Source organism: Catharus ustulatus, chromosome 1 (assembly GCF_009819885.2).
Source record: "Catharus ustulatus isolate bCatUst1 chromosome 1, bCatUst1.pri.v2, whole genome shotgun sequence".
NCBI lineage: Eukaryota > Metazoa > Chordata > Aves > Passeriformes > Turdidae > Catharus > Catharus ustulatus.
The window spans coordinates 155,555,614-155,582,177 of NC_046221.1; the positions used below are offsets into that span (position 1 = coordinate 155,555,614).

Below are 26,564 nucleotides of genomic sequence, written 5' to 3' on the forward strand. Positions count from 1 at the left end.
TCCTACTCAAAGTAAACTTGTCCTTTCCCTTCCAAACATATTGAAATAATATCCAGTGAAAGGCTTCCAGGTAGATATGATGGATCAGTTTTATTATTATATCTCTAACATGCAACTGTGTAGCTTGACTCAGTATTCACATTAGATTCAGAAATAAATAAATATCATGTGTAGCCATAGAATTATAGAATGGTTTGGGTTGGAGAGGACTTTTAAAGGTCATACTGCAATGAGCAGGGGCATCTTCAACTCAAACAAGTTTCTCAGAGCTCTCCAACCTGACCTTCAGTGTTTTCAGGGAAGGAGCACCCACCACCTTTCTGGGCAAACAGTGCCAGTGTTCAACCACCAAAAAAAACCACCTTCCAAAAATCTTCTTTATGTCTCATCCAAATTGACCTTCCTTCAGTTTAAAAGCCCTGCACCCTTGCAGTATCTGTATGTAAGGAAAATAACACAGTAAAGTCAGGAGTGGTAACCAACTTTGTAATTCTGTACAATACCTGACAGAAAATTAGCTATTGCCATCAGGAACAGTACAGCCCACACAGGCTTCACAGCTTTGACCAAACTTGCTCTGAATGACTCACAGACTATCATTATTAAACATTTCTTTTTTTTTATTTTCATTAGAAGGTAGCAGTAATTTATAGCTGCATGAACTGCTGAACTTTCCCCATTCCATAATTTGTAAATGTAACTCTCATTTTAATTTCTGAGTGGCTTAAAAGTTTTGATTCTTTCCATGCTCCACCAGTTTTCCACACTATGATCAGGCTTTTCTTTTTGTTGTTTTCTTATTGAGACTTTTTGAGTTACAAGTGATAGCAGGATGGGTAGGGGGTTGGTTTTTTTCTCTTGCTGAGGTTTCCTCTTCACACACATATCCTTGGCCTGTGAAAAGAAGAATATAGAGAAAAAAATGGAGCATGGCTTTAATGAAACATATTTTGATGATTTTGGGGACAACACTCATCACCCAAAGCAATGACTCTGGTGAATTTATTTTATCCATGTAGGGACCAGCCTTCTTGCACTGGATGAACAATAATATACCAGGGCTCTGCAGAGAGACTGGGAACTTCACAGAAAGTGCCATGACCATCCTACAGCATCTCCTGACTGTGCTCTACACCCCTGTGCCATTATCACTGCCATCCCTGATGTGTCCTTGGCATTTTCATAGCTGTGGGTACACGAGGCCACTCTGTATCTGAGGTTTTTTGGACTTGAAAATCCTATATGGTTTTTTCAAGTTCACCAGCATATTCCAGGCTATAGCTCACATTTATGATCACCAACCTGTATCAGCTGTGACACAGGGAACTCTGAATCTGGGCTGATAAGGAGGCAAAGACACTGAAATCCATACAGGGAGAATTAAATTCTCCTCTGAATGGCTGGCACATGTTCCTGGCTGCCCCCAGGCTACCAGTTCCCTGGGTTTAGACTAACAGCTGGGTCATTTTAGCTGTTCAGCAAGGAAGTACCAAACCACAAAAACTGCAGCCAGTGCTAAGAATCTGCAAGTGGATTACACTATAAAACTCTTTGGTTACATTTTAATGAGGGGGAAAAAACAATTAGGAAAATATCCAGGGTTCATTAACTAGTTTGGCCGTTCATCAGGTGATTTATTGATAAGTACTGCTGGCAAAATTTCCTGCTGGATCTTGGACGTACAGGACTGGATCATACCCACAGCATCTGTGTGTGGGCTGATAAACATTGATGTCAGAGAATGAGGACAAATTCATTTGGCTTCTTTCTGAGAGTTTAATTTCTACATTTGACCCTAGTAGTTAAATATAAAATGACATCCTTGTTATTTAACACTGCAGTTCCTTTATGGAGAACGTTCACTTAATTTTCATTGTTCTAGTAGAGTCCCAAGGGCACATTTTTAAGATTACATTTATTTGAACATTTCTATGAGTCACAGCAGTCCGTGAGCCTGACAAAAGGGTCATAGGTAGTGGAATTCTGGAGGCTGCTTGACTGATATTTCCAGATTTTGCACCAAAACCTGTGCTAGTTTTGCTCAGTGCACTGGGGTTCCCCACAGAGGTGGTGTGATCATACTTAGGAAGGCTGGTGAATTCTTTGCCCACCAAAGCTGCCTGGGTGTGGGTGAGCTCCTGGGTTTGTGGTGGAACAGTATATTACATGCCTAGTGTCAGGCTCTAATAAGATGTTCCTGCTTTTTAAAGATTAAAGCTTCATTCTGTGTGGTTTACACATGTGTGTGTGTATATATAGTGCATATATACATATATATACACATATATACTCCCCCCACTCCCTTTGGTTTGTGTCACTTTTTCCATACATATCATACAGTGTCTGCTTGCACTTGAGGAGATGTTTGTGCCATATTTTTCACTGCTTCTCCCTGTCCCAGCTATAATAAAATGCTTGCCAAATTGTCATCTGGGAGGCTGGAGTATTTGATTAGAGGAGTAAATGGATACTACAGCAGCAGAGTTGACATTCCCCTAAACCATCTGCATTCTCAATAGCCGCAACATTTTACAGAGCAATTATTAAATAACTGAATTTGTTTCACTCCCTTGTGACTATAAAGGGGTTGATCGTGGTTTCATTGTTCACCCTCTAACATACAAGGGAAACTGCCTTAGAAAAGCTGTGTCTGCAGCGGGAGCTGACAGATTATAAATATCCTGGCTCAACACCTCCCTCCCCCTCCCCATACACTTCTCAAATGTGGTTTTTCTGGTACCAGTGGTGTCGGTGGAGCAGCCTGGGCCCGGGGATGCTCGGGAGGAGCAGAGCTCTGTGCAGGGCTGCTGGGGAGATCATTTGTGCTCCAACACTGCCCTCGCGTGTCGGGGCTGGGGGAGACCAAAATGTTCCAACCACATCATTAACAATCCATCTTTATCCTCCAAAGCACACAGCTGGTGTCTCCTCTGTGGGTGGAAGCAGCAGCGTTAACTCTTTAAGGGCTGAGGTGTTGCCACTTTCCAGGCTGGCACTGTTTGGGATGGGGAGATGGCAGCAGCACTCTGGCCTGGGCAAAGTTCTGTTCTGTTTTGCTTTGTTTTGTTCTGTGTTATGCCATTCGTAGTGTCAGCAGGTGTCTGGATCACAAACAGGAATTTTGTCTTGCTTGGTTTAACCCTGGACCCCAGCAGTATCAGAGCTGCCTGCAAGAAAGAGGGAATGTGTGAAAGACCCATTTCACCACTTTGCAGAGATCCATCAAGCTATGAACTGCTGATCACCACTGATGTGTGGGATTTGAAGGAGTTGGAGAGGTGAAAGAGTTCTGCTCTTTGGCAGGATCAGGTGCATGTGAGGGTTGAAAGCCAAACTCTGGCTTTGCTGAGCTGACAGCACCCGAGAGGCAGCTCATGGAACCATTTCTTCTCTGCATCCAGTAAGAGCTCAGTGACCTAGCCATATAGCTGTGTGTAGGAGGAGTGATCATGGTATGGTTACAGTGTAGGAGCAAGAAATCTAACTGCTATTTCTGGCTCTGACACAAATATCATGTCTGTCTTTGGGACAGTCACTTCACCTCTGGGGCCCCAGATTAAAACAGGATCATTTAATAATATCACCTTCATGAAAGTCACTTCTTTCCACCATGAGTAATCCCTCCTAGAAACAGAATGTGACACACTCTTCTTGCTTGTGCATGTGATATGTGTGCATTCCAAGTTGGAGAGCTGACACCTTAAGTATTCCAGCCTTCATATTTAATTCTTGCATCAGTTTTTTAGGTTCATTCTCTGGTGTCTTTTTTTACAAAAACTCTGAATTTCAATTCTGTTTCCACTAACCTTGGAATCCATGGGATTGCTTCTCCAGATCGATTAATCCTCTTTCTATATTTATAATTTCACTCCTTTTTTTGCTTAGTGAATTTGTGCCAGGAAGTGTTCTCTTTTCCTTACTTGTAGTTTCCACTGTATTTAATTCAAAAGCTATGATTTTGCCCCCAAAGTTTTGTAAAAGTCAAGGCCTGTCTCTATTTTCTTTCTTCCACATTTGCAATGTGTCAGCTTTTGTTAGGGGTGGTAGAGAAGGTACAGCTGTTTTTGGGGGCTTTCTGTTGTGCATTAAAAGAGGATCTGAGCCTCAAGGATTTCTGGAATAAAGTCTGTAGAGCAAAGGCCAGGCTGGCTCTGACCTCTTCCAAGCCCCCTCATTCCCACTGCACAGATTTGCTCTTTTTTCTGTTTCTGGGCCAGATCTTCAGGCACAGCCTGTTCCCCCCGTCAGGGACTTGTCACCCCACTTCCTTCCCCACAGCACATGGGACAAGATGCTGCCTGTAGCCATCACTCTGCTGACTGCTCCTCCAGGGCAGTTCTCAGTAAAAAGAAAACAAATATCCCTTGGAAGAATGGTTTGGATCAGCCCATCTCCCAGGCCTCACATGGAGATTTATCCAGGTGATCTTCTCTCCAAAATCCCTTTGGCTGTGTCTCCCTGCTGGCTGCTCCTCCCTGATGCTCTGGGCAGCCAGAACGTGGCTGTGAGAGCCCCATGGTGTTGTCCTGTCAGCACCAGGGACTTTTTACCTCCCAGGGCCACAGAGTGGGGCTGCCAAGGCAGGTAAAACCCAATTTGTGACCTGTGGGCACCCACAGCCCTGGGTGGGCTCCAGGGTAGAGCAGATTCAGAGCTGTCACAGGGGCCCTGTGAGCTGAACCAGGGCTGAACCAGCTTTACCCAAGCCTTGCATGCCAAGTATCCTCAGCCAAGTGCTGCTGATTTTCAGAAAGGGAAAGACTTCTTTTCCTAGCCATGAGCCAGATGCCAAGAGAAGGAACCTTCCAGTGCCAGGTCTGTTGAATTTTAAATGTGAACTCTGTGGAAATCCAGAACAATACGGACCAGCTGTGGAGAAATTGCCCATGACAAAGTAAGGAAACTTTACAAATCTGAGAGAACATCAAGGTGAGAATTTTGAATCTGAATTCAAGGTTTTCTTTAAAGAATGCCATCAAGTAGCCAAACTATTAAAAAGAGATTTCCCTTAAACCTGAGATGCAGAGACAATCTCAGAACATCTGTTGATGGGAAGTTCCTCATGAGCTGCAGTTCAGTGCTGAGGAAACACTGTTTTGGAACAAACCCATTCTTTTATTCCCTTCTCACGAACATTGAATAACTCTTTCTGAAATATTTGAGTAGCAGAAATTCTGAATGATCTTAATGTTATGAACATACCTGCTGCCTCCTGGCAGTTGCCCTGGATTTTCAGCCTCTGCCAGTGGAAACCCCTAGTGCTTTTTGTAATATTTTGTGATCATCTTATTTCCCTTTGATGCTATTAAAGTGTGAGACAATGGGGTTTTTTGTTTTGTTGTTGTTTTGGGGTTTTTTTTTGTCTGTGTGGATTATTTGATGCCATTAAAATCTATGGTTTGAAATGATGCATCACCATTTACACCGAGTTGAGTAAATAACTGAAATAAAACCCCCAAACAAACAGGATATGGATCTGAATCCCTCTTAATGACTGAAAATAAGGTAAAAACGTAGCAGAGTGAATGTGAAATCCAGCATCCTCTCTCCACGCCCATGACCAAGCAGGCAGTTTCTGTTTTCCTTTCTGACCTGGGGGATTAATGGCTGTGGGCTCTGTGAACCTGGGGGGTGAGACCCTGGTCCCTAAAGGTCAGTCTTAAACTCCCCCCAACCACTATGCAGTTTCTAGCAAACTTGAAATTATTTGTTCTTGGCTTGCAGAATGAGTGTATTTGGAAAAATGAAATGCTGTTCCTTCTCAGTTTGCATCAGTCTGTTTGTAACAGGTTGGCTTGCTTGTGTGTCTGTGGTTTGTTTTTTCTAATAAAAGAAGCTGAGTAGGAAGGACACTCCAAGAGCTGTGTAACAAAATTTGCAGGTTTTTTACTCACCTTCTGATAAAAATGTAAATGCACTTCCTGCCATTTTTGTAAAGTTCTGAACTGTATCAGAAATGGGGGGCTGGGGGAAGAGGAGGAATAGGAAGAAAAGTGGATTTGTATTATAGTTAAAATGTTGAATTCAACTGTTTGTTTGGAAAGATAATGGGAGCTCAGTGTAGGGTCAGGAACCTGAGACAGATCCACACCAATGTTCTAACATCTCTTTATTTTTCTCTACTTTGTGTCTGAGTTTTACATTGAAACCTATGAGAGTTGGGCACTCTTCTGGAGCTGGGAGCTTGGCTGAAGGAATTGAGAAATAGGAAATTGAAATTATAACTTTTTCAGGCTATTCAACCATGGAGAGTAGGGGAGGGAGGAGAAAAGCAGCCTGGAGACCAGGCAAAATGTGGGGGTGTATGCTGAGAGATGGACACTCACACAGCTCTGTCCACAGCACTGTGCCTGCCTCTGGCTCAGCTCAACACAAGGACCTGTCAGTCACGCTCATGTCAGCAAATTCCCATCATGTGAGACTTCCTTGAGCCTTGAATAGGCTTTATGTCTTCATGGTGGGCTGGAAAGTGGATGCTACTGCAGATAAGTGCTGTGCCAGCACGCTGGAACTGCCCTCTCCCCTCTCTGTCCTTTGTTGATGCAGAGTTTGCACACTTGGGGTGTTTCTTTTTTGTGTTAAATCTCCACTATTAATCTCCTTGGTAGGTTTGAGAATGAAAAGGACAAGTTTAAAAATGCACTTCTGACTCCAGATTCCTCTTCCTGTTGATACAGCTGTGTTTCCTACTGGATGGCTCTGTAAACACACAGTTTAACCCTTCACATCTTGCAGTTATTTTACTTCAGCATCACCAGTTTCTCTCCTTAAAAGAAATTTCCTACCTTGTCTGTCCAGAGCACGCTTTTTTTTCCTCCTTCTTTTTGAACATCCCCATACATTACACATCCTACTGCAGCTTAACACTTCATTTAAAAGGAACATGATTTCCTCTTGCTGTTGGTGAAAACACTTCTGTCCTTCACAACCCCACTTTGTCATGTTGTTTCTGTGGAGCAGAAATAATTACATCTTCTAAGTTTAATCCACAGTAATTGAAATAATTAAATTCCCTGACAAGAGCACCAGTAGAAAAACCAATGTACCAGAATTCTGTAAAGAGAATTTTTAGTGCATGAGATGAGAAAGAGTCTTATAGACGTCAGCTTGGGATAAATTGCATTCCAGGGGTGTTTCAGCCCTTCATACCAGAACTAAATCTTCACCTGTGTCTGTGCCATCCTGCTGCCGTGCCTCTCTGCTACTGGAGCTACAGGCATATCCAGCCTGAGGAATGTGCTGGTGCCACATCATTGTTCCCCTCATGTGAACAAAATGGAGAAACCCTTTTTTTCTAAAGCAGATTTCTGGAAGGTGCTCACTTCAAGAGTGTTCCACCATATTTGAACTCTTACAGACACATCTGAAAGTCATATTCAGAAAAAAATCATATGTTAAAAGCTTAATAAGGATAGATAGAGATTTGTTCTTCCCAGGTGCAGCACCAGCAAAGCCCTGGGGTTGTAGCCCTTGTAGCAGCTCTGGGTTTCCTGCCTCTACCTATCCATACTGATATTTTCATAGGGAACTCTGGGGATCTCCCTCACCCCCATTCATTGCCCTTTCCGTGGCAGCTGCACGTTCCTCCATGGCCTGGGCACTCACTTTTCTTGTGGAAAAAGAATTGTTACCACTCCTGTTCTGTAAACACAGAGAGGTTAAAGCTGAGTTCAAATAGAAAATTCTACTCTTCCAAAGTAGAGTTTATGTTCTCTGTCTTTGTCTGCATTAAAATCAGGCACTTTGTGTAGAGTTGCCAAGTCTCCTGTGAGGTCAATGCAGTGATCCCCTCTGCAGTTAGCAGAGAGGGGACCCAGGGTTTGCACCCAGCAGCTGTGAATGCAGCTCCTTGCTCAGAGAAGCTGAGGAGAGTGGGTGGGGTTTGATGTATAATTTCAGCAGTGCCAAAGATCCCTGTGAGCTACAAGTGTGGTTACTGCTCATAACCAAACCTGAGATATTCTACAGCCCTGCACAGAGAGCTGGTGACTTCCTGCAGCACATTTTTGGAGCCAAAATGCTCATACATTTGACTACCAGGGCAATTTATTTGTGGACTACATCAAATTAATTTGTCTGTGCAAATTATGTGACTTTTATTACCATAAATATTCTTTTAAGGCATTGACATTTTAGTCATGCTGTTCTGCCTGTCCTTTACCCTTTGCAGTGACTATGAGAAGTGAACAAGGTGCATCCATGGGCAATAACCATGTGGCTCTGTGGTCTACATTAGAAAAGGAACTTCTCTTTTGTAACCTTATTCATAACTGTGTCTTACTGCACAGGCATCTCCAGGTCCCAATCAAAAGTGACTTCCTCCCCTTCTCCTATCTCCAGCTCTGTCTCTCCAGCTGGAAGATTTTGGGTTGTTCAGCCTGGAAAAGAGAAAGCTTCAGGGTGGAGTAATTGTGGGCTTCCATACTTATAAAAGCAGCTTATAAAAAAGAGAGACAGAGACTTTTTACAGGTAGTGACAGGACAAGGGGGAACACTTTTACATCAGAAGACATTTATGTCAGATATTAGGAAGAAATCCTTTAATGTGAGGGTGGTAAGGCACTGACACAGTTGCCCAGAGAAGTTTTGGATGCACCATCTCTGGAAGTGCTCAAGGCCAGGCTGGATGGGGCTCTGAACAACCTGGTCTAATGGATTCTTGCCTTTTCTGGGGGAAATCTGGTCAGACATCCTCTTGGATGTTTAAGAAATTAGAAACTTCTACATTCACAGAGAAGAAAAATGTTTATTTTTTTTATTTGTGTGCCCCAAAGCTTTTCCCTCCTGATGGGCTTATCTTGAAAGCAGATTTTCTTTTATTTTCTTAAACAAAAAGTGGTGCTTGGTTTGCTTGTGATTTGGCTTGTAGCTTACATGAAACTTATTACATCATTAAGAAAATTAATAATGTATATAAACAATTAATGGTTTTACATCTTATTAGACGTTCTCTTGGAAGTGCAGTGCTGATGTTGATTTCTAGCACAACCCCCAGACTGGTTAAAGCCTGTTATGAAGAACTCATCTGTCTCAAATTGGTGCCACCTTTAAGGGATAAGTTTAATTCTAGATGGCATTCAGTCTGTGGGCTTCTGATGTCCTTTTGCATATCTCTTAAATCTGGTGCTGTGCAGCATTTCACACCTCACCACCACTGAGGCCGAGTTGAGCAGCTGGGTAAGAATGTCACTAGATATGTTTTCCTAGATTTCCAAGAAAAAGGATGCTTCTTTCTGACATTGTCTGTTTTGGTATACTACAAGCTACATGTGCAGGCTTGCCACTTGTAAGAGATCATAAAAAACTGAGCACAGGGCTGTCCTGGATCTGGTACATCTGGTGATGAATACATTGAGTATCTGAAATTTACAGTCTCCTCCTTTCTGCTTACAAAACCTGTACTCCAATTTACTTCAGTGTCTCAACTATCATCTAGAAAAGTTAACAAATTACAGATTTCTTTAGTGGTTCCTTTCCATCTTCATAGCTTCAGGCCTAATGCTCTTTGATATCATCATTGGGAAGGGTCATTGTGAACATGTTTTGGCACACAGTGTCTCTGCTCCACATGTTGAGCTAGTAAAATTTCTTCAGATAGGCTGGGCTTGTTCCAGGGATTTAGGCAGATAAGCTCAGCAAAGCTTGGGAAAAGCAGGCCTCTAGCTAATCACTGTGCTCCTGCTACATGATCTCACCATAAAATTGGCAAGGTTGTTTGTGCTGATCTCAGTTTAACTTCTAAAATGAGCTTACAGCAATTCATCATTATTTCTAGCTTATGGACCACCCAGTGTCTGGCTCGCTGCCTACCTGCTGTGCATGGATGCAGATTCCCTTCCAACCATGGTCTTCTGAACATTTGATCTTGTGCAGCACTTGCAGCTACATTTATACTGAATTTACTGGTTTTATTTAAAAGTCTTAAGTCTATTTTTGCATGTGAATGTGTTGTTTTTTAGATTTTTGCTTTTCAAGTCAGAAGAAAAAATGCTCAGAAGGTTTGTATTAGCATTCTGCTGCTTGCTCCTCTTTTCAGGCATCAGGTGTCACTGCTGCAAAGGACTTCAGATTTCTTTGGAGAACCTTTTCTGCACTTTCTAAAGCACAGTGACAAAATACATAATTAAATCTGTCGGGGGGATTTTAAGAGGAAGTTGTTTGACATTGGTACCCTGTGATAAGCTTAGGAAGAAAACAGATTAGGAAGATAATGTCTCCCCAGGGAATTCTCTACTTCAGTTCCTCAAGGATGTGATTTAAAGCAGCATCTGCTCTGTGCTCTGTATCATTTTATCCTTTCTTTCAGATCCCTGAACTGAAGATAGTTTAGATGTGTGTCTGAATGAATCAGTTCACACTATAGTATAGAGAAATGCCATGGGAATACTGTCTGGGATTGTGAAAGAGGCAGAAGGGACTTAGATGGTGTTCCACCCTTCAAAGAAGGGGAGCACCCAAGATTCTTAGCTGTTCATGGTGGAAAACAATGTCCAAAAGTCAAAGGTTTCATGCAAGTTGACAATTTTTTATTGGTAAATTACTCTCTTTGCACAGAAATCGGTGTAAGTGAGTCCCTGTTCTCCTGGTGTAAGCACATGGCAAAAGGGTTTGGGTAAAGGGATGGGGTGATAGAGAAAAGAGAGAGATCGATTGGATTAAAGGAGGGGAGAGAGATATCACCAGTCCTGGTGATCCATCTGATAGTGTGTCCAGGTTCCTGGGGGGGCACACACACCAGGGCTTCATGGGTGCTATTCTATTGACAAATCTACCCTGCCCTGGAAATAAGTTCCTCATTTTATATGGAAATTACGTAGCAAGCACAGACAGTCTGTTCTTCTTGGCTTTTCTGGAAATGGGTTGGAGGGCTTTGGGGGTGTTTAGTGGTCTTGTTTCCCACTACAGTCCATGCCTGTTCCTCAGCCTCATCCCTGCCCTTGGGCTGTACTGCATTGTGCTGATCTCCAGGAGCCAGAACAAGGACATTTACCCCAGAAATGCACTGCCTATGATCCCTTCTCCAGCCACCTCCTGTTCTTTCTCACAGAGAAAGAGCAGGAGCTCTTTGGCTGTTGGTGTTTGAGACATCCACAGTAGCCCCTTATGTTCCATGATTCTGTGACTTATAAAACAGTGAAGGCAGAAAATGCAACCCCTGGAAGCAGCCCAGGCCATAGAGCTGTTTCTGTCCTGCTGTCAGCGTGCTCAGATGCCCCAGAGGCTGATGGGGGGAAGGTAGAAGGTGTTCAGTTCCCCTTTTCCTTTTTGTGGGCACTCCAGTTACCTCCTGCTCATGGTTTGTGCCTCACCCTGCCTTAACCATGTCATATGACTTCAGCTCACAGGGAGGGTTTGTGGTTTGTCTAGTGTGTGAGTCCCTTTTTGCTCTGCACCCTCAGTGTGATGACAACACTCATTCACTTCCCAGATGTCTTAGCACTGCCACAGTCCTGTTTCCAGGGATTTCCAGACGCCTGGTGCTTGTCCAAAACATCAGTAAAACCTCTTGCTGCCTGAAAGCATCTTCAAGTCGTGTTTCCCTTCTTTAATTTAAATACTATTCCATTTTATCTTTGGAATTTAAGCTGTTTTTTTTCTCAGAGGAACTCATGGTCGGCGATATCAGCTGAATTTTTCACAATACAGATGTGAAAGTATCACAAGCTGAGCTGAGCTGTGGTGGAGACCAAGGTGCAAGTCTTGTCCTTGCAAGCACAACACAGCAGTCATGTGGATGGGGTTTGTCACTGCTGGTATTTAGAATTGCAATCTTGCCATTGCTCTTTTCCTCTGCTGGATGTAAGATAAAATCTAATTATACCCCTCCCACTCTGTGTTTTACTGTTTTCCTGATTTGATTTTCTAGAAAGAATCACAGGCACTAGTTAAAATCTGGTTGAACTTTTGGATTCTCTGATTCTGTGAAGAGGAGCTGCTTTCCTCACAGAAGTATGACCAGACCACACCCAGACCAGATGAACATCCACTGTGCTGTGGATGCCTTTGCTTCAAATGTACAAATGCTGCTTTACTGATCCTTTTGCATGCCCAGAACCAACTCACTTTAGATGCTACCAGAGACTTTTGCCATGATTTTGCCTGGCAAAGGGTAACACATACCACTTCAAGCTGGATCACAATGTTCTGCAGTCAGACTCAGGATTAGTTTCAGGTCCTCCTCAAGTATGCAGAAGTCTGGCATCTTCTATTGGCCCTAAGGATGTTGCTGACCTATGTCTTCCATCTGTATTCTTTGTCTAGCAGGTCTCATAACATACTATGAGCCACAGTTACCAAAATATGCCACACTTGGCACAAAATATCCTTTCATGAAGGGACTATATCTGGAAATGCTGCTGTTTGTTCAGACAAGTTGTAGGCTCCATCTCTTTTTTACTTAACCACAGGGATGTAGCAGTGCAAAAACTGCTCAGCTTTCATTGAGAGTCTTGAGGTGGCTTTGATATAATGATACCACACTGCATTAAATGGCAGCTGTGTTTTTTGGATGAAGCCATGCATGCCATGTGTTCCACAGGGGCCACTAAAGTAGTAGTAGCTGCAGCTTCTTTTTCCTTCTATTGTCTTGAAATCTTCCAGCTACAAAATCAGATTTATGGTATGTTTCCTGTTATCAAATAAAATAATAATAATCTGTCAAATAGCTTTTGTTTGGCTGGGTTTATGATAGAAGATGGGATGGTCCTCATGAATATAATTCTTTTGTCTGCATTATAGGCATCATTTAACAAATAGATCAGTTTTTATTCCCTGAGCCAGAAGCAAACTTTAGGTGGCACAGTGCAGAGCTGAACTGGGGAAGATGCTTTGTAGGTGTTTGGGGTTTGCAGGCATTTCCCACACGTGGATTTGGCAAGGTGTGCATGCACAGGCTGCCAGGAGAGCGAGCTGTCCGTGCCCTCGGCAGCTCTGAGCGAGGATGGAGAATCCAGAGCTCCCTGGATCTCCTGTCCTGCTGGTGCACTGCTCTGCCACCAAATAAGTTGTGGTCAGAACCTCCCCAGCTGAATTTTGTGGCTTCTGCCCATTGTTTTACCCTCTGTTACACCGAGAGCAGCCCAGCTCCCTCAGTGTCTTCTCCTTTTGGTCTCTGACCTTGGTTGTGATGCTTTAAACTGCAAATTCCCAGATGCACCATTTGAAGTGAGGGTTCAAGACTGTGGTCTAAGAAATCAATTGATCTACTGATATCTCACCAAGACCAGATTCTTTTCCATATTGGATCTAAATAAACTTATTAACATAACAATTACAAAATGAGAGCACTTAATATGGATTTCAAGGAGGATGCATCTTTGATAGTTGGAAAATAAAGTGACCAACTCAGAAATTCAGAGCTAGTGAGAAATAGTTGTGGAAATTTGATATGGCAGGAAAATTGCTATTTAAGGGAAATAGGGACACATTACTTCATCAATTAATTAGCAGCTCCAGGAGAGAGAAGATATTAGGTCAAGCAAATTGTTTCAGATTAGAAAATTTAAATAACATTGAAATTTGAAAATGAAAAGTTGTTTTAAGTCAAAATTCTCTGTGTTGGAACAGAAACAGAAAATTCAGGTTACTTGAAAATGCAGATTTATGTTTTTATTTTAAAAACCCCAAGATAGTATTGAAGAACTGAATGAAATTTGCACTGTTCTTGCCATGGGGAAAAAACACCACAACTAAACAAACAAATAAACGGAGCTTTTAAATTTTTCTTTACTTTTTATGCACAGCATGGAAGAATGTCCCCAAGAGGGTAAGAAGACAAAAAGTATGTTCCTTTTGATTTGGAAGGAACTGAAAAGGAGATAAGCAAATGCAGAACAAGGCCACTTGTAAAGTAAAACCTCTGCCAAAGCAGTCTGCTCTTGTCTGGCAGCTGGAACTGATACTGGTTTTGCTACCCAGCTTCTGGCTGATACACCCATATCTGGTACTGTGCAGTTTTAGGATGCTGTCAGACTCTGTGATCTTGGATGGTCCACACACATTTCCCTTTCCTAAAACTGAAGTCTGTCTGCTTGTACCTCCTGGAGACTTTTCTCATTGCTCCTCCAGATGGTTCCTGTTACTTTTCAAACTCCAGTTCAAGCTTGCTTCACGGGATGAGCTCATTGCAGCACAAGACATTAAAATGCTCTTAGAGCACAGAAATTGTGCTGTTTAATATTTCTGTTTGTGGAGTCAGTGGTGACAGCGTCAATTTGTTAATGATGCCCAAACATTTTTAGGTCTCCCTGTTCTAAGTAAGTGCTTCTACTGAGGCAGCAGTCATAAAACATCAAGTTGCTTTCTAACAGGGAAGTTTTTTTCCCTCTGAATACTCCACAGAAAAATATGAAGAAAATGGGAGGTCACATTGAGTTTGCCAGTATAAACAACTTTTTTGGCAAAGAGATGAATATATGTAATCTTTACTCTGTAATTGCCTAAACTGAGTTAGAAAAGACTATTCCAAACATCTGTCTACATTCTTCCCACAGATACATTTCCCAAAATAAATTTATGGGAAGCTGATTGCTCATCATTCATGGATCCACAGACATCTAATGGTTGGCTCAGTGGGGATATTTTATTTTCTTAGGCTATTGAATGTTTTGCTTCATGCAGAACGTTCCCTTCTGCTCAACCTACCATGCACAGCAAGAATAAATCCAGCTGGCACCTGACATCTTTAAAACTGTCTTGCATTTTCTGGGTTCAGAGTCTGTTATTTCACAATATGTGAAGGAGATTTCATGTATGGGATTAATTTTAGTGTTGTATCTAGAACTTCATGCATGGAGAAGCTGAGCCCTGCATAATTATGTTTTCCTCTGACCATTAAATTATGTGTTCTGCAGAATCTGATTTATATCTCTGTCCTGATGCTACTTGTCCCTAGCATTAACTTGTGACAGTTTATGAGCATTCATGGGGACTTAGGGATTTGTTGCAAGAGTTTAACAGCGAGGAAGTCCTGATGGTGCTGTGATTACTGCTGATCTCCCTGTAAGAACTGGCTCTCTGTTAACCCAGCTGGTTTGGATATAATAATAATGCAAATATTCAGAAATATTCAGCACAGAAGTTTCAGCTGAGCAAAATCAAGAGCAAAGTTCTACCCTGAAGGCCTGATTTAAGCCCACTGATGTAAGCCAGGTCCTGTTTTACATTGCCATCTCTCTGACAAGCATTATGAGTTTTTAACTTCTGTCAGTACTGGGATGAAATGAAGCACTCTCTATGCTTGCCCAGAAATACAACTGAGGGATGGAAGAGTATGTGGCTTTATTTAATGGATTGTTTATATTTCATTTTGTCTTTCCATTTTTTGCTTATTTATTGAGCTCCAGATGCTGTGTTCCCCTGGGAATATGCTACATCAGGTTAGTGTTAGAAACTCTGGGAATGTGCATGAGTTTCCTGGGATGCCTTTAAAATAATTTTGGATAATGGGAATACTTAGGGTGTTTCTTGGAACTGGAATTGACTCTACAGGCATTTCTGCTTGTGCTGTCTCAATAGTTCAGCCAGTAGGTGGAACCAGGGGAAAGCAGATGTGTGTTATGTACAAATGCTCAGCCCTTTCCTAGGAGATGCATCTCAAAGTGCCTGCATAAAATTGTGTTTTTAACCTCAGTGTTCTTGTTTAGAACAGACAGACTCCAAATCTGGAGTTACTGCTAAACAGGGGCATGATGACGTTGTCAGACCTTGTAGTACAGAGAATGTTTTAATAAAATTTCCTCACTGATCATTTTCACTTGTAAATATGTCAGAGGTAGAGAACGGGATAATCCAGATCACACTGTATCTCTCCATCAACAACATCTGGCATTTGCTCAGAAAGGCAGTACCAGAAATGTAGGAAAAAAGTATTTCTTTAATGTGTTCTACTGTGAAAAATTAAATGTAGTCCACCCAACAACATGTATCCTGCAAAACACAGGTTGGGCAGCTCTGACTGAAATTAAAATTTCTCCTTTGAGACTAAATTACCACCAAGGAGAGAACAGTGGAAGCTGATAAAGTACTAAAGTTTCTGCTACTATGGAACCACTTCTCCAGCTCTCTTGGAAGCCAGAGTAATCCAATTTAGAAGTCACTATCCTGTCTGAACATTTCCCATCAATAAAATGGAAGGGAAAAACAGGGATAGGTTCTCCCTGCCTTCATCCAGCTGATGAGAAAAATACTTGAAAGGAAAAGGTTTTAAGAGTAAGATCTTGCAGCAGTGAAACAGTAAAATCAATATACATGAATATGGTTTTTAACATCTGTAAAAGCTGGAAGTAAAGGAGTATATTATGACACTTTGCTGCTTTAAAGCAAAGGTAGAGGCTTCTCATGCATTATGTAAAAGTGATGCAATAAATCTGCCTAGCTTTTAGTTTGGGCTATATACACTGGTTTCAACACCATAGCTTGGTTCTTCCAGTTTTCAAAATTAAAACATACTTACAATTGCAGTGTTTTCCAACAGATTGGAAATATTTGTTGCCAACAGGAAGAATGTGCTGCTAAAATTCTGCTATCCATTTTGTATCTTGAAACTTGGTAGTAAAACTCTTGGCTATTAAAAATACTGAGTTTGTAGCTATGGCAGACAGTGTGTAATTTTTTTTTCTTTTCTCCTTCTCTTCTCTTGAATGCAAAGACAGAAATTAGCTGGGAATTGTTGCTGGCAATCTGCTCTGCAGATGCAAAAGGAAAGTAATTTTGGAGCTTGCCAAGCATAAATCAGGAGTGACTTTAATAGAGAGTTATCAGGCATAGCAGGGTGAGAAAGGCTTCATCTTGTTTTAATGAGAATGGGTTGTAGCTCCAAAAGCAGAAAAATTAGAACTCATGAATAATTTTGGTGGAATATTTTCTCCTTGGCACCCAAGATAACAAATCTGCAGACTCCAAGACTGAAGAATAATTAAATGAAACAGGTTAATTACCAGTACTTGGGAAAATTAATTTCCTAACAGGCATATTCTTTTATCTTTCTGACATTTAAAAATAAGCTTGTCAAATCCCCACTACTGTGACTTTTGGTCTTCCTTTTCTCTTTGCTCTTATTTCAGATTTCTTACAAAATCATTGTCCTCCTATGCATTATGTTGACCCTAAACACATGATTCCTGAAACCTTAAATTTCCTGGGCATATATTTTTGTTTGTTTGTTTGGTGTTTTTTTCCAGTGAAGGATGGCCAGTGGGGAAGGCTCTTATAGTGTGATTTCCTGTTGATAGCACTTGTGGAAAGCATTAGTCATGGTGATTTAACCAACATACTCATTGACATGGAAAGGTCTATTTGCTAAAATGTTCTGGGACATTGACCTAGTAGGGCTGAATGACTTTTCCAAGAGACTGAGGTATTCCAGTGACAACAGATGACCGTGGAAATGGGGAGCTCAATAATTTTATGAATGTACAGAATGTTTTTTCCCATAGTGAAGGTCTGAGGGACTTAGGTAGGGAGAGGAGAAGAGCCTGCCGGTCTGTGCAGGTTAAATATTTTTAAAGACTCCAAGGGACAACAGTCCAAAGGCTGGGTTTTGTTTAGGTGGTGATGGAGCCTAGGACATGATGCCAACTCCATCACTCCATGCCTTCCCTGTTTGTAAAACCCAGGAGTGATAGTACTTTGATGCCTGTGCACACTGATTATCAAAGATGCTCATGTGGCCCCCACGGTGCCCATCCAATGGACTGAGCCACACCACTGGGCAATTCAGGCAGCACATCCCAGAACCCTCTCAGACCTAGAGGAAAGGCCATGGAATAATTTACTCTAAACTCCTGTCTATCACAAGCCACCAAGTGTCTCCCAGCTATTTTGTGCTTTGCAGGAATTCAGCCCCAGCCCTTCCCATATTAACTAAACCCACAGGAGCATGAGGCTCCTGTTTGCTGCGTGTGCTGGCTCACAGACCCTTTCATAGCTGCACTGGGAGAAGCTCTTTGCTTGCTCAGGTTGACAACAGAAACAAGGGACGGTGAAGGGATTTGCTTACAGGGTTTGGCTGTGGCAATGGGCTCTCAAAATAGCTGTGTGACTTTTGTCTGTGTGTCTGGATCTGATTATTAAGCACTTTTTAATGATCAGCAACAAAGTAAATAGGTTTGTGGAACTCAAGGAGACCTCTCTTCTCAAGTGGCAGATTATTGCACCTACTCAAATGATTGTGAGTGGAATGAGAAATCCTATGATTAAAAGGCCAGGGCTTTTCATCGATCTGAATGTTCCACTTTTAACCACTCTGGCAGCATCAAGGAGCCTTAAAGTGGGAGTAAATTACATTGGTATGCTTTAGTTTAAACAAGAGTTTAAAGGTGTTTTTAAGCCAACTTTAAGGCCAACTGTTTGTAAAGGAGGCCTTAATGGAATTGGGAATTATGCCCAGAGCAAACACATTGTCTATTTGGCAGTGATTAGCAGTGTGTTCACAATTTAGTGTTCTAAATATAGAATAACCAGTTACCAAGATATTTAAATACACCTTCAGATACGGCAGCACTGGGCTTAGAAATGTACTTTAATAAAATCTGAGCCTTCTAACAAAGAAATTATAAAAGACAGTAGAGAATCTTTGCAGAGATATCCTGATGGATAGTTGACCAGCTGTGGAGTCCTAATTCTTTTCCCACAAACTCTTGGGTGAGGCATTTTCTTCATGGAGAGGTTTTGGAAAGCCTTTTGTTTGAGGCATCTCAAACTGCAAAGAGGAGAAAACACTGGGGATATAAAGTACAGTACAGGGAAGGCAGCAATGGATGGAATTGCCTTAATAATTTCTAGAGTCTGACTTTCCTTGTTTGCAGTTTTTAGGGTTACACACTTATTTTTTGCAGCACTAGGACTTCTAGACCACATGTGCCCAAGCTGTGCCATGTTCCTTCTGTTCCTGACACCATGGGGATAATTCCATTAGTTTCTGTGCCTGAGATACTGTGCCCTGCTTGACCCCCATGTACAGCACAGGTTTTTCTGTGCAGTGATCCCCTTAGAGAAATGAAGCCTTGTCACTTGCCTGATTTGCACCCTTCTTGCACCACAAGCATGGATGGTGCTATTAAACGTCATCCAGAGTTGGTTGTCTAGGGATCTGAGAGCTCAGAATGCAATGACCCTCTACCGCCTATGGGTTTTGATGTCAACTACAGCATCCCAGTACTCCATGAACTCAGTAATAGTGACCTACAATCATATCACTGCGTTATACAAAATCCCTTTTCTACCTTGATTAACCTTGCTCAAGTTTTTTGTTTGATTATCGAATTTCAAATTGACTTGCAAGCTGGTTTGGTGAAACTTCTTTTACCCATTAGACCTGAGGTGATTTCAACTGAGGACTAAGCAGCACAGAGTTGGCAGCCCCCATTTCTCTGTAACGCTCTCCAAGCTGTGTTTCTTTGTTTGCAGGCCACTGCCCAGACCCCCCTGAGCATGAGCAGCACTGTCCCAGCCAGCACAGAGCCCTACCCTCGGGCTCAGTACTGCAGGTGGCCCTGCGAGTGCCCGCGGTCCCCGCCGCGCTGCGCGCTCGGCGTCAGCCTGGTCACGGACGGCTGTGACTGCTGCAAGACCTGCGCCAAGCAGCGCGGAGAGAGCTGCACCGAGGCTGACACCTGCGACTTCCACAGGGGCCTCTACTGTGACTACAGTGGAGACAGACCTAGGTACGAAATAGGAGTATGTGCACGTAAGTGATGTACATATATTTTTGACTTAGCTCCCATCAGTCTGAGCAGGGGTTGAGATTTGTCTCATTTTAGATACCTGGCTGCACGCTTATCAGCTCCTCTGTGCATCGTCTTCCATGCCCTTGTAGCTGTCTCTGTTCTCAGGGCAGCTGGCTGGATGAGAAATGACATCTACCCTTTGATTTGGCCACAGCCACGAGCCAGCATTTGAAAATCTCCATAAGTGTAAATAGATTATTCTGTGCCCCCTGTAACAGGAGGAGGTTCTGTGGTGGGTTGGGGATGAAGGAAGGGTAGGCAGGAACTGATTTAAAAACAAGTAATATGGACCTCTACCTGAAAACCAAAGGAGACACTTTTGGCTCATTCCCCATAGTGGATACCTTGGAAGGATAGAATGTGGTCTGTAGAATACCCTGACAAGAGGGTCAGGAATGAATGAATCATCTCCTATCAGAGCTTGTCAGTTACAAATTGAGGTTTAAGCCTTAGTTTTACAATGGTTGCAGTCACATCAGCTGTCATGAGGCAGAAGGATTTTTCCCACCTCTCCACAAACTCTTGGTTCCATGACACTGGAATGCTTTTCAAAAAGAAGCACAAAAAGAAATTACATAGTGTTTTATGTATCAAGAGTATATTCACTTGTTCTGAGTTCCAGAACATGAGGGGGAATCTGATCCTCTCATAAAAGGCAGAAATTATTGAAAATCATTACTCTGGAAATGATTAAAAGCTAAAGGGTCATCAGCACAACCACACAGATTGCTGAGTGGAAAGGCTGCTGCTTAGTAAGTTATTAGAACATATGATCATGGCTTTAGGGTCATAAACAGGAAAAAGCCATTTAAATGGAGGGGCTTCTGTGCTGGAACATAAAAACAAATGATCCAAGAGAAAATGTAAAGGTGAAAGGAAACCTGGAGGAGAGCTGACTGTGAGATGGACAGATAGAATAACTGATCCACCGAAGAGGAAAAAAGCTCACAAAATATGGGCTTCAATAAAATTAGAATATGAGCAGAGGTTACACCAGGGACAGGTCTGAGGAGTTAAGAAGTTCAGGGTAAGCTGGCAGATTCTCACAGAAGTGATACTAGGCGTTGCTCTTCCTCAGCAGAAGGGTGGGAAGTCCAGTAAGAAACGACCTTGGCTTTGCACTGGCTCAGGCATCAAAAAAAAAAAAAAAAAAAAAAAAAAAAAAAAAGTATGCAAAAAGTGCAGTCCAGCCAGATTTTTGTAGGATACAGGCAAAATAACAAGAGAAGTTATGTGCTAGGAGCTGTAAACCTGAACAGTGATTTTTCAAGATTAGAAAATATTAAGGTTAAGAAAAGAGGATATGAGAAAATTTAAATGTATTGTCTGGAGTGTGTGTAGAACATTCATGAGAGGACTGCAAGAGCAGGTTACACAAACATTGTCAAGAATGACATGGTTACAGCTGACCCTGTGCTGGGAGAAGAAAACAGGCTGGATGCTGTCTCAAAGCTATCAGCCTTCCTAGGCCTCTTTAAAGGCTCTCATCTTGCTTTACATATGTTTATTTATTTAAATGGCTGCTTTCTTAGTTGGATATTTTTTTGGTTTTTGCATCCTCCCACGCATCACAGTGTGCCTGTGCCAGCAGCACTGTGCTGAAGGAAGACTGACCCCCAGCTTTTCCAGTGAGTCTGGAGGGATTCCCAGCCTGGGCTTTCACTTCCCCACTGCCATGACAATATACCCTGTCATGTGCCATTTGTGGGGAGTTGGTGAGGGGCACTGTGGAGTGCTGAAGGGAACAGAAGGAAGGTGCTCCCATGGTTAGAATGTGAGACTGACTGCCAGAGAAGCCTGTGCCTTTCCCTTGTTTGCAGCACCCAGACAGAGGCACAGGACAGGGTCTGCTGATGGGTTCTCTTTGTACCCTGTGCCACACACAGGCTGCACCACCCCACTCTGACCTGCCAGCTTCTGTCCTGACCTGGTGACTGAAAGCTCCTGAGGGTGGGAATCCTGTGCTGGGTGTTGGGGACTGACTGCTGGGAGGATTTGGCTTTCCATATGGATGCTTTCCATAGATCTAGAAATTCAGGGTGTGAAGGACTACAGAAACAGTGTAATTTATGGAAACTAAAAAGCCTGAAAGGATTAAAAATATGTGTTGGGAAAGGGAATGGGGTGAAACTGGGGGAAATTCAGGCATTATCTGCACTGCCATGCTGAGGTGTGCCCCAGGATCTAACTTCACAGACATCAAATAGGAGCCTGCTGGGAGTCACTGCAGCTCTCCTTTGGGTGCTGGCTTTTCTCTGCAGCAAAAATTCTCAGGCCCAGCTCCAGCCCTGAGTGATTGCCTTTTCTGTACAAAGACATAAGCATTACAAAAATTGGAGCTGAGCATGAATAGGAGATCTAGCTCTGTGCTTGAAATTCCAACAGCTCTCATTTTTGTGCCGAAGAAGGGATTTGTGCTTGATGTTTTCATTCAACTCATTCTAAAAATAGCAAGCCTTTGCAGAATTTTAATCCAGCATTTCAATTTGTGTTTTCCTGATGCAGCTCTATTTCTGACCAGTCTCAAAACATAAGCAACCCAAGCAGTGTGTGTGCAGTGCCTCCATGTGACCAAACAAGAAACTGAAGTTTGAATTTTCCATTGGAAACCACTGCTTCCAAATAACTGTCTATAATTTGAAACAAACAAACAAACAAACAAATTCTGCTCCATGATTCCTGTTCATGGGCAATCAAAAGGCTTGACTTTTTAAAGTGATTTTATATCAAAAATTATACATCAACTATTTGTTTTCATGGCTTTATGATGTGTACTTCATTTTCCATGAAAACTGCTCTGTGATAAACTGGGTAAGATCCAGGTTCCTAAATACAGGAATTCAGTGCCATTTAGGTGTTGCTTTTGCTGCTTTGTTTGTTCTCCCCTTTTGCTTGGGATATACACAGGTGTTGTGAACAGCTGTGTCATGTATGACTCCATGAAATCCCCTCTATGTCTCTGAAAACCTCAAATCTCACTAAATATCTTTTTAAATTACTTTGATTCTTCCCCCTGTGAATAATTCCTACCACCATGCTATGAAATAATTTTCGTTTTCTAAAGTAAGAATTTGTGGATAAAAACCTGTTTTATTTTCTAACGTTTTTTCATTGAAGCATCAAAAGGTTCTTTTTTTGCTGTGATTTAGAATGGAAACAGTTTCCTAGATGGTGTGACTGCACTTGGCTCAGCACCAAGCTGAACACATCACTCTGCAGCACTGCCAGCCCAGGGATCAGCTTGGAAAAGGAACACATCAGAGCTGTTTGTTGCCAGCATTATTTTAATGGCTCTCTGTGTGTTTTCTCTCTCTTTTTTTTTTTTCTTTTCAGAGATTGTTGGTGTAGGATGTGTCCTCAATGGAGTCAGGTATAAGAACGGGGAGACGTTTCAGCCCAACTGCAAATACAACTGCACGTGCATTAATGGGGCTGTGGGCTGTGTTCCCATGTGCACAAACTCACGTCCCCCCCTTGTCTGGTGCCCAAACCCAAAGCTGATTAAGATGGCAGGGAAGTGCTGCGAGCAGTGGGTTTGTGATGACTCCAGGAAAATCAGGAAGACATCTCCACGTCACATCTCCTCTGCAGGTAGGTGGGAATGAGGCAGATCTCTCCTCTGCCATCAGCCAGGGTCTATCAGCTTGCACTGCCAGACCTGGCAGGTCTGACCTTTGTGAGGGGGACAGAGCCTCCCACAGCTCATGCTGAAGGACAGGACAGGCAAACACCAGTGGAACTCATCAGCACCAATGTGGATTTGGATGCCCCATCCCTGGAGGTGTTCAAGGCCAGGCTGGATGGAGCCCTGAGCAACCTGATCTGTGGGTGCTGTCTCTGCCCATGGCAGGGGAGTTTAACTGAGATGATCTTTAAGGTCCTTTCCAACCCAAACCATTCCACCATTCTATGATCATGATATTCATCAAGCATGCTTGTGCAACCAGTCTGGAATTCCGTGTGCCAAAGCCCCCTTTGAAGGACACATCTGCTGGAACTTTGAAGATGTCAAAAGTCCTTTTTAATTCTTCATTTTCATTCCTTTTGCTCAGTCTGGACCCTCTGGGAAAGAGAATGGACTCAGTTTAATTTGGGACTGAGGCTTTCTGTTCTGGTTATATCGCTATTGTAGTGCAATTTTAAACCCCTGTGTCTTAGGAGTCTCAAACTTACACACCTTGGAGGCAGTTATTGTGTGGAAATGTCACTGTGAGTTGGGATAAGTTGTATTTGTAACAGTACAACTTTTCATCAGTTCTGAACTGATAGCATCATTAAACATTCTGTCCTCACACCCACATTTATAGTAGCAATCTCATTGCCCACTGCACAGAGGTTGTATCATTTGCCTCAAACATGGTCCCAAATGCTTAAGATGGACTCAGTTTACCACGTCTTAAATTTATTGTCAAAATGCCCTGTGACACACTGTAGCCACATTAGCTCTATATTTTAGACCATCTCACAAAAGCAGAGCTCAAGGAGAGATAGTATTGTTATAAACAAAGATTTTGGCTCCTTGATAGTTAAGAGTTTTTTCCCAAACTTTAGTCTCTACTTTTGTTGCACAAAACAAAACCTCAGACCTCATGTGTGAGCTAAAACCACCAGAGTTTAGCCCTCACTTCTCTGTCCCTGATAGCTCTGAAATGTGGGGTGGGTCCAAATTCAAAACATCTACTACTGAAACTGGCCTTGTGGCCTCATGGCCTCTGTCCCAAAATGGGCAAAACACAGCTTTGCTTTCCTGACTTTTCTCCTGTAAGGAGAAGTCTTACAGAAGTCAGAATAGCATTTATTGCATTTAATAATAAATATATAATATTATATAATGATAAACAGCGAGCAAGCTCAGTGCAGCAGTTTCTGTCAGTTTTGCCTGTGGACAGTCCTGTAAGCTGTACAGCAGTGGGGACTTTGGCTGAGGCTGGGAGAGAACCATAACTGGGGTTGTTGACTGCTTTCAAACCAGATCCCACCCTTTCTTCAGATGGCTGCTGAGCTCTCTGGGAGCTATTGAAGCTGTTCTTCCTCCCAGTGAAAGGCTGTGGCTGCTTCCCAAGCCCTCTGCCATCCAGCAGAGACTGTTGACCACTTTCTGCTACAGGGAACCAATTGAATGGGCTCAGAAATAAACCTTCATGGTGAGATCAGATCTCATCCCCTTTCTCCACCCGCTGGCTCAGGCTTCTGTCATTGTTTATATTGTGGCAGCACCTGGGGGTCCCAGACAAGGACCCCCTTGTGTGAGGCTGTGAAGGGGAATAAAGGAATGACCCTGGCCCCGAGCGCTGCAGCCATGGAGAGACTGACACAAGTAGGTCAGCACAAAGGGAGTGGGATGAGGGAGTTCACAGGGACGCTGAGCCACTTCGCTGTGGTTTAATTATTTGGGTTAGTGGCCTGAATGTGCAATGAGCTGGGGAGAGGGTGTTTCATATGTAAAGCTGCCTGGGCTGAATAATGTGGGGTTAATCTGTGTCCACAGCGTACGAGGGGGAGGACGAAGCCTGGCAGAAGAACTGCATTGTGCACACCTCGCCCTGGAGTCCCTGCTCAAAGACCTGCGGGCTGGGCATCTCCACCAGGATTTCCAACGACAACGACCAGTGCCGGCTCCTGAAGGAAAGCCGCCTGTGCAACATGAGGCCCTGTGAGGTGGACATAACCCAGCACATCAAGGTGGGGACTGCTCCTTGCTGCACCCCTTGAGCTGGGCACTGAGTCAGCCTTTGTCTGCCAGAACCCAGCATCTCGTGAGGCTGCACTTGTACATGGACTTACTCTGCTGCACAGAGTTCCAAAATGTGTCCTGCCTGTGCTGGTATGAAAACCTTTCCCTGAGAGTTTTAGCTCCAGCCAAAAGGTCCTTACAAGGAAAGCCAAGCCAAGCCTGTTGTGCTCCATGCTGGCTTGGACAGCCCTGTACTCAGCAGGCAGAAAAGCAGTGCTGCACATCTGGTCATGGCTAGGAGTTTCCTACTTGTAGCAAGTTTCCTACTTGCAGCTTTTGGGTTCATATGTCTAAACATGTAAATCTTTCACATCACCTAGGTCAGGGCTGTAAAAGTCTTCCTAACAGCTACAAATCCCTTTAAACATAGGAATCATAGAATAGAATAGTAGAATCCTTAAAGTTGAAAAGGATGTCCACTGTGTTTGAAAAACCACGCTTCAAAGTGCCACATCTATTTGTTTTTTGAATACTTCCAAGGATGGTGACTCCATCACTTCCCTGGGCAGCTTTTTCAAATGCTTAACCACTCTTCCAGTGAAAAAAGTTCTCTTGATATCCAACCTGAACCTCTTATGGCACAATTTGAGGCCACTCCTCATTGTCCTGTCACTGTTTACTGGTAGAAGAGGCTGAGCCCTCTGTCCCCCCAGTCTCCCCTTCCTTGCCATGTCCTACCTGTATCAGCACTGGATATTAACTCTTTGTTTTTATTTTCTTCTCTGATTTAGCCTGGGAAGAAATGCTTGGCTGTCTACAGGGAGAATGAACCCATGAACTACACCATTTCTGGATGTGTGAGCAAAATTCCATACAGACCCAAATACTGTGGTGTCTGCACAGATAACAGGTGCTGCACACCCTACAAATCCAAGACTATTGAAGTGAGGTTTCAGTGCCCAGATGGAACTGAGTTTTCCTGGAAAATTATGTGGATCAATGCTTGTTTTTGCAACCTGAACTGCAGGAACCCCAATGACATCTTTGCTGACTTGGCTCATTATTATGATTACTCTGAAATCGCTAATTAAAGTGGCTGAATGCTGGAAGTGACCCTTTGCTCTGATTTTACAGAGGTTTTAAAATAAAAAGGAGACTCTTCA

The 26,564-nt window shown here is 42.8% G+C and overlaps 1 protein-coding gene across 1 annotated transcript in view; it reads left to right on the forward strand.

Moving 5' to 3' along the window:
* The window catches only part of CCN4 (cellular communication network factor 4), a 32,888-nt gene extending 6,324 nt beyond the window's left edge, over positions 1-26,564 (forward strand). Inside the window, exons 2-5 of the mRNA XM_033065152.2 lie at positions 19,408-19,687; positions 23,061-23,318; positions 25,216-25,409; positions 26,193-26,564. Of these exons, the coding sequence (XP_032921043.1) occupies positions 19,408-19,687; positions 23,061-23,318; positions 25,216-25,409; positions 26,193-26,492 (1,032 nt within the window). The 3' untranslated portion in view covers positions 26,493-26,564. The remainder of the gene's footprint in view (positions 1-19,407; positions 19,688-23,060; positions 23,319-25,215; positions 25,410-26,192) is intronic.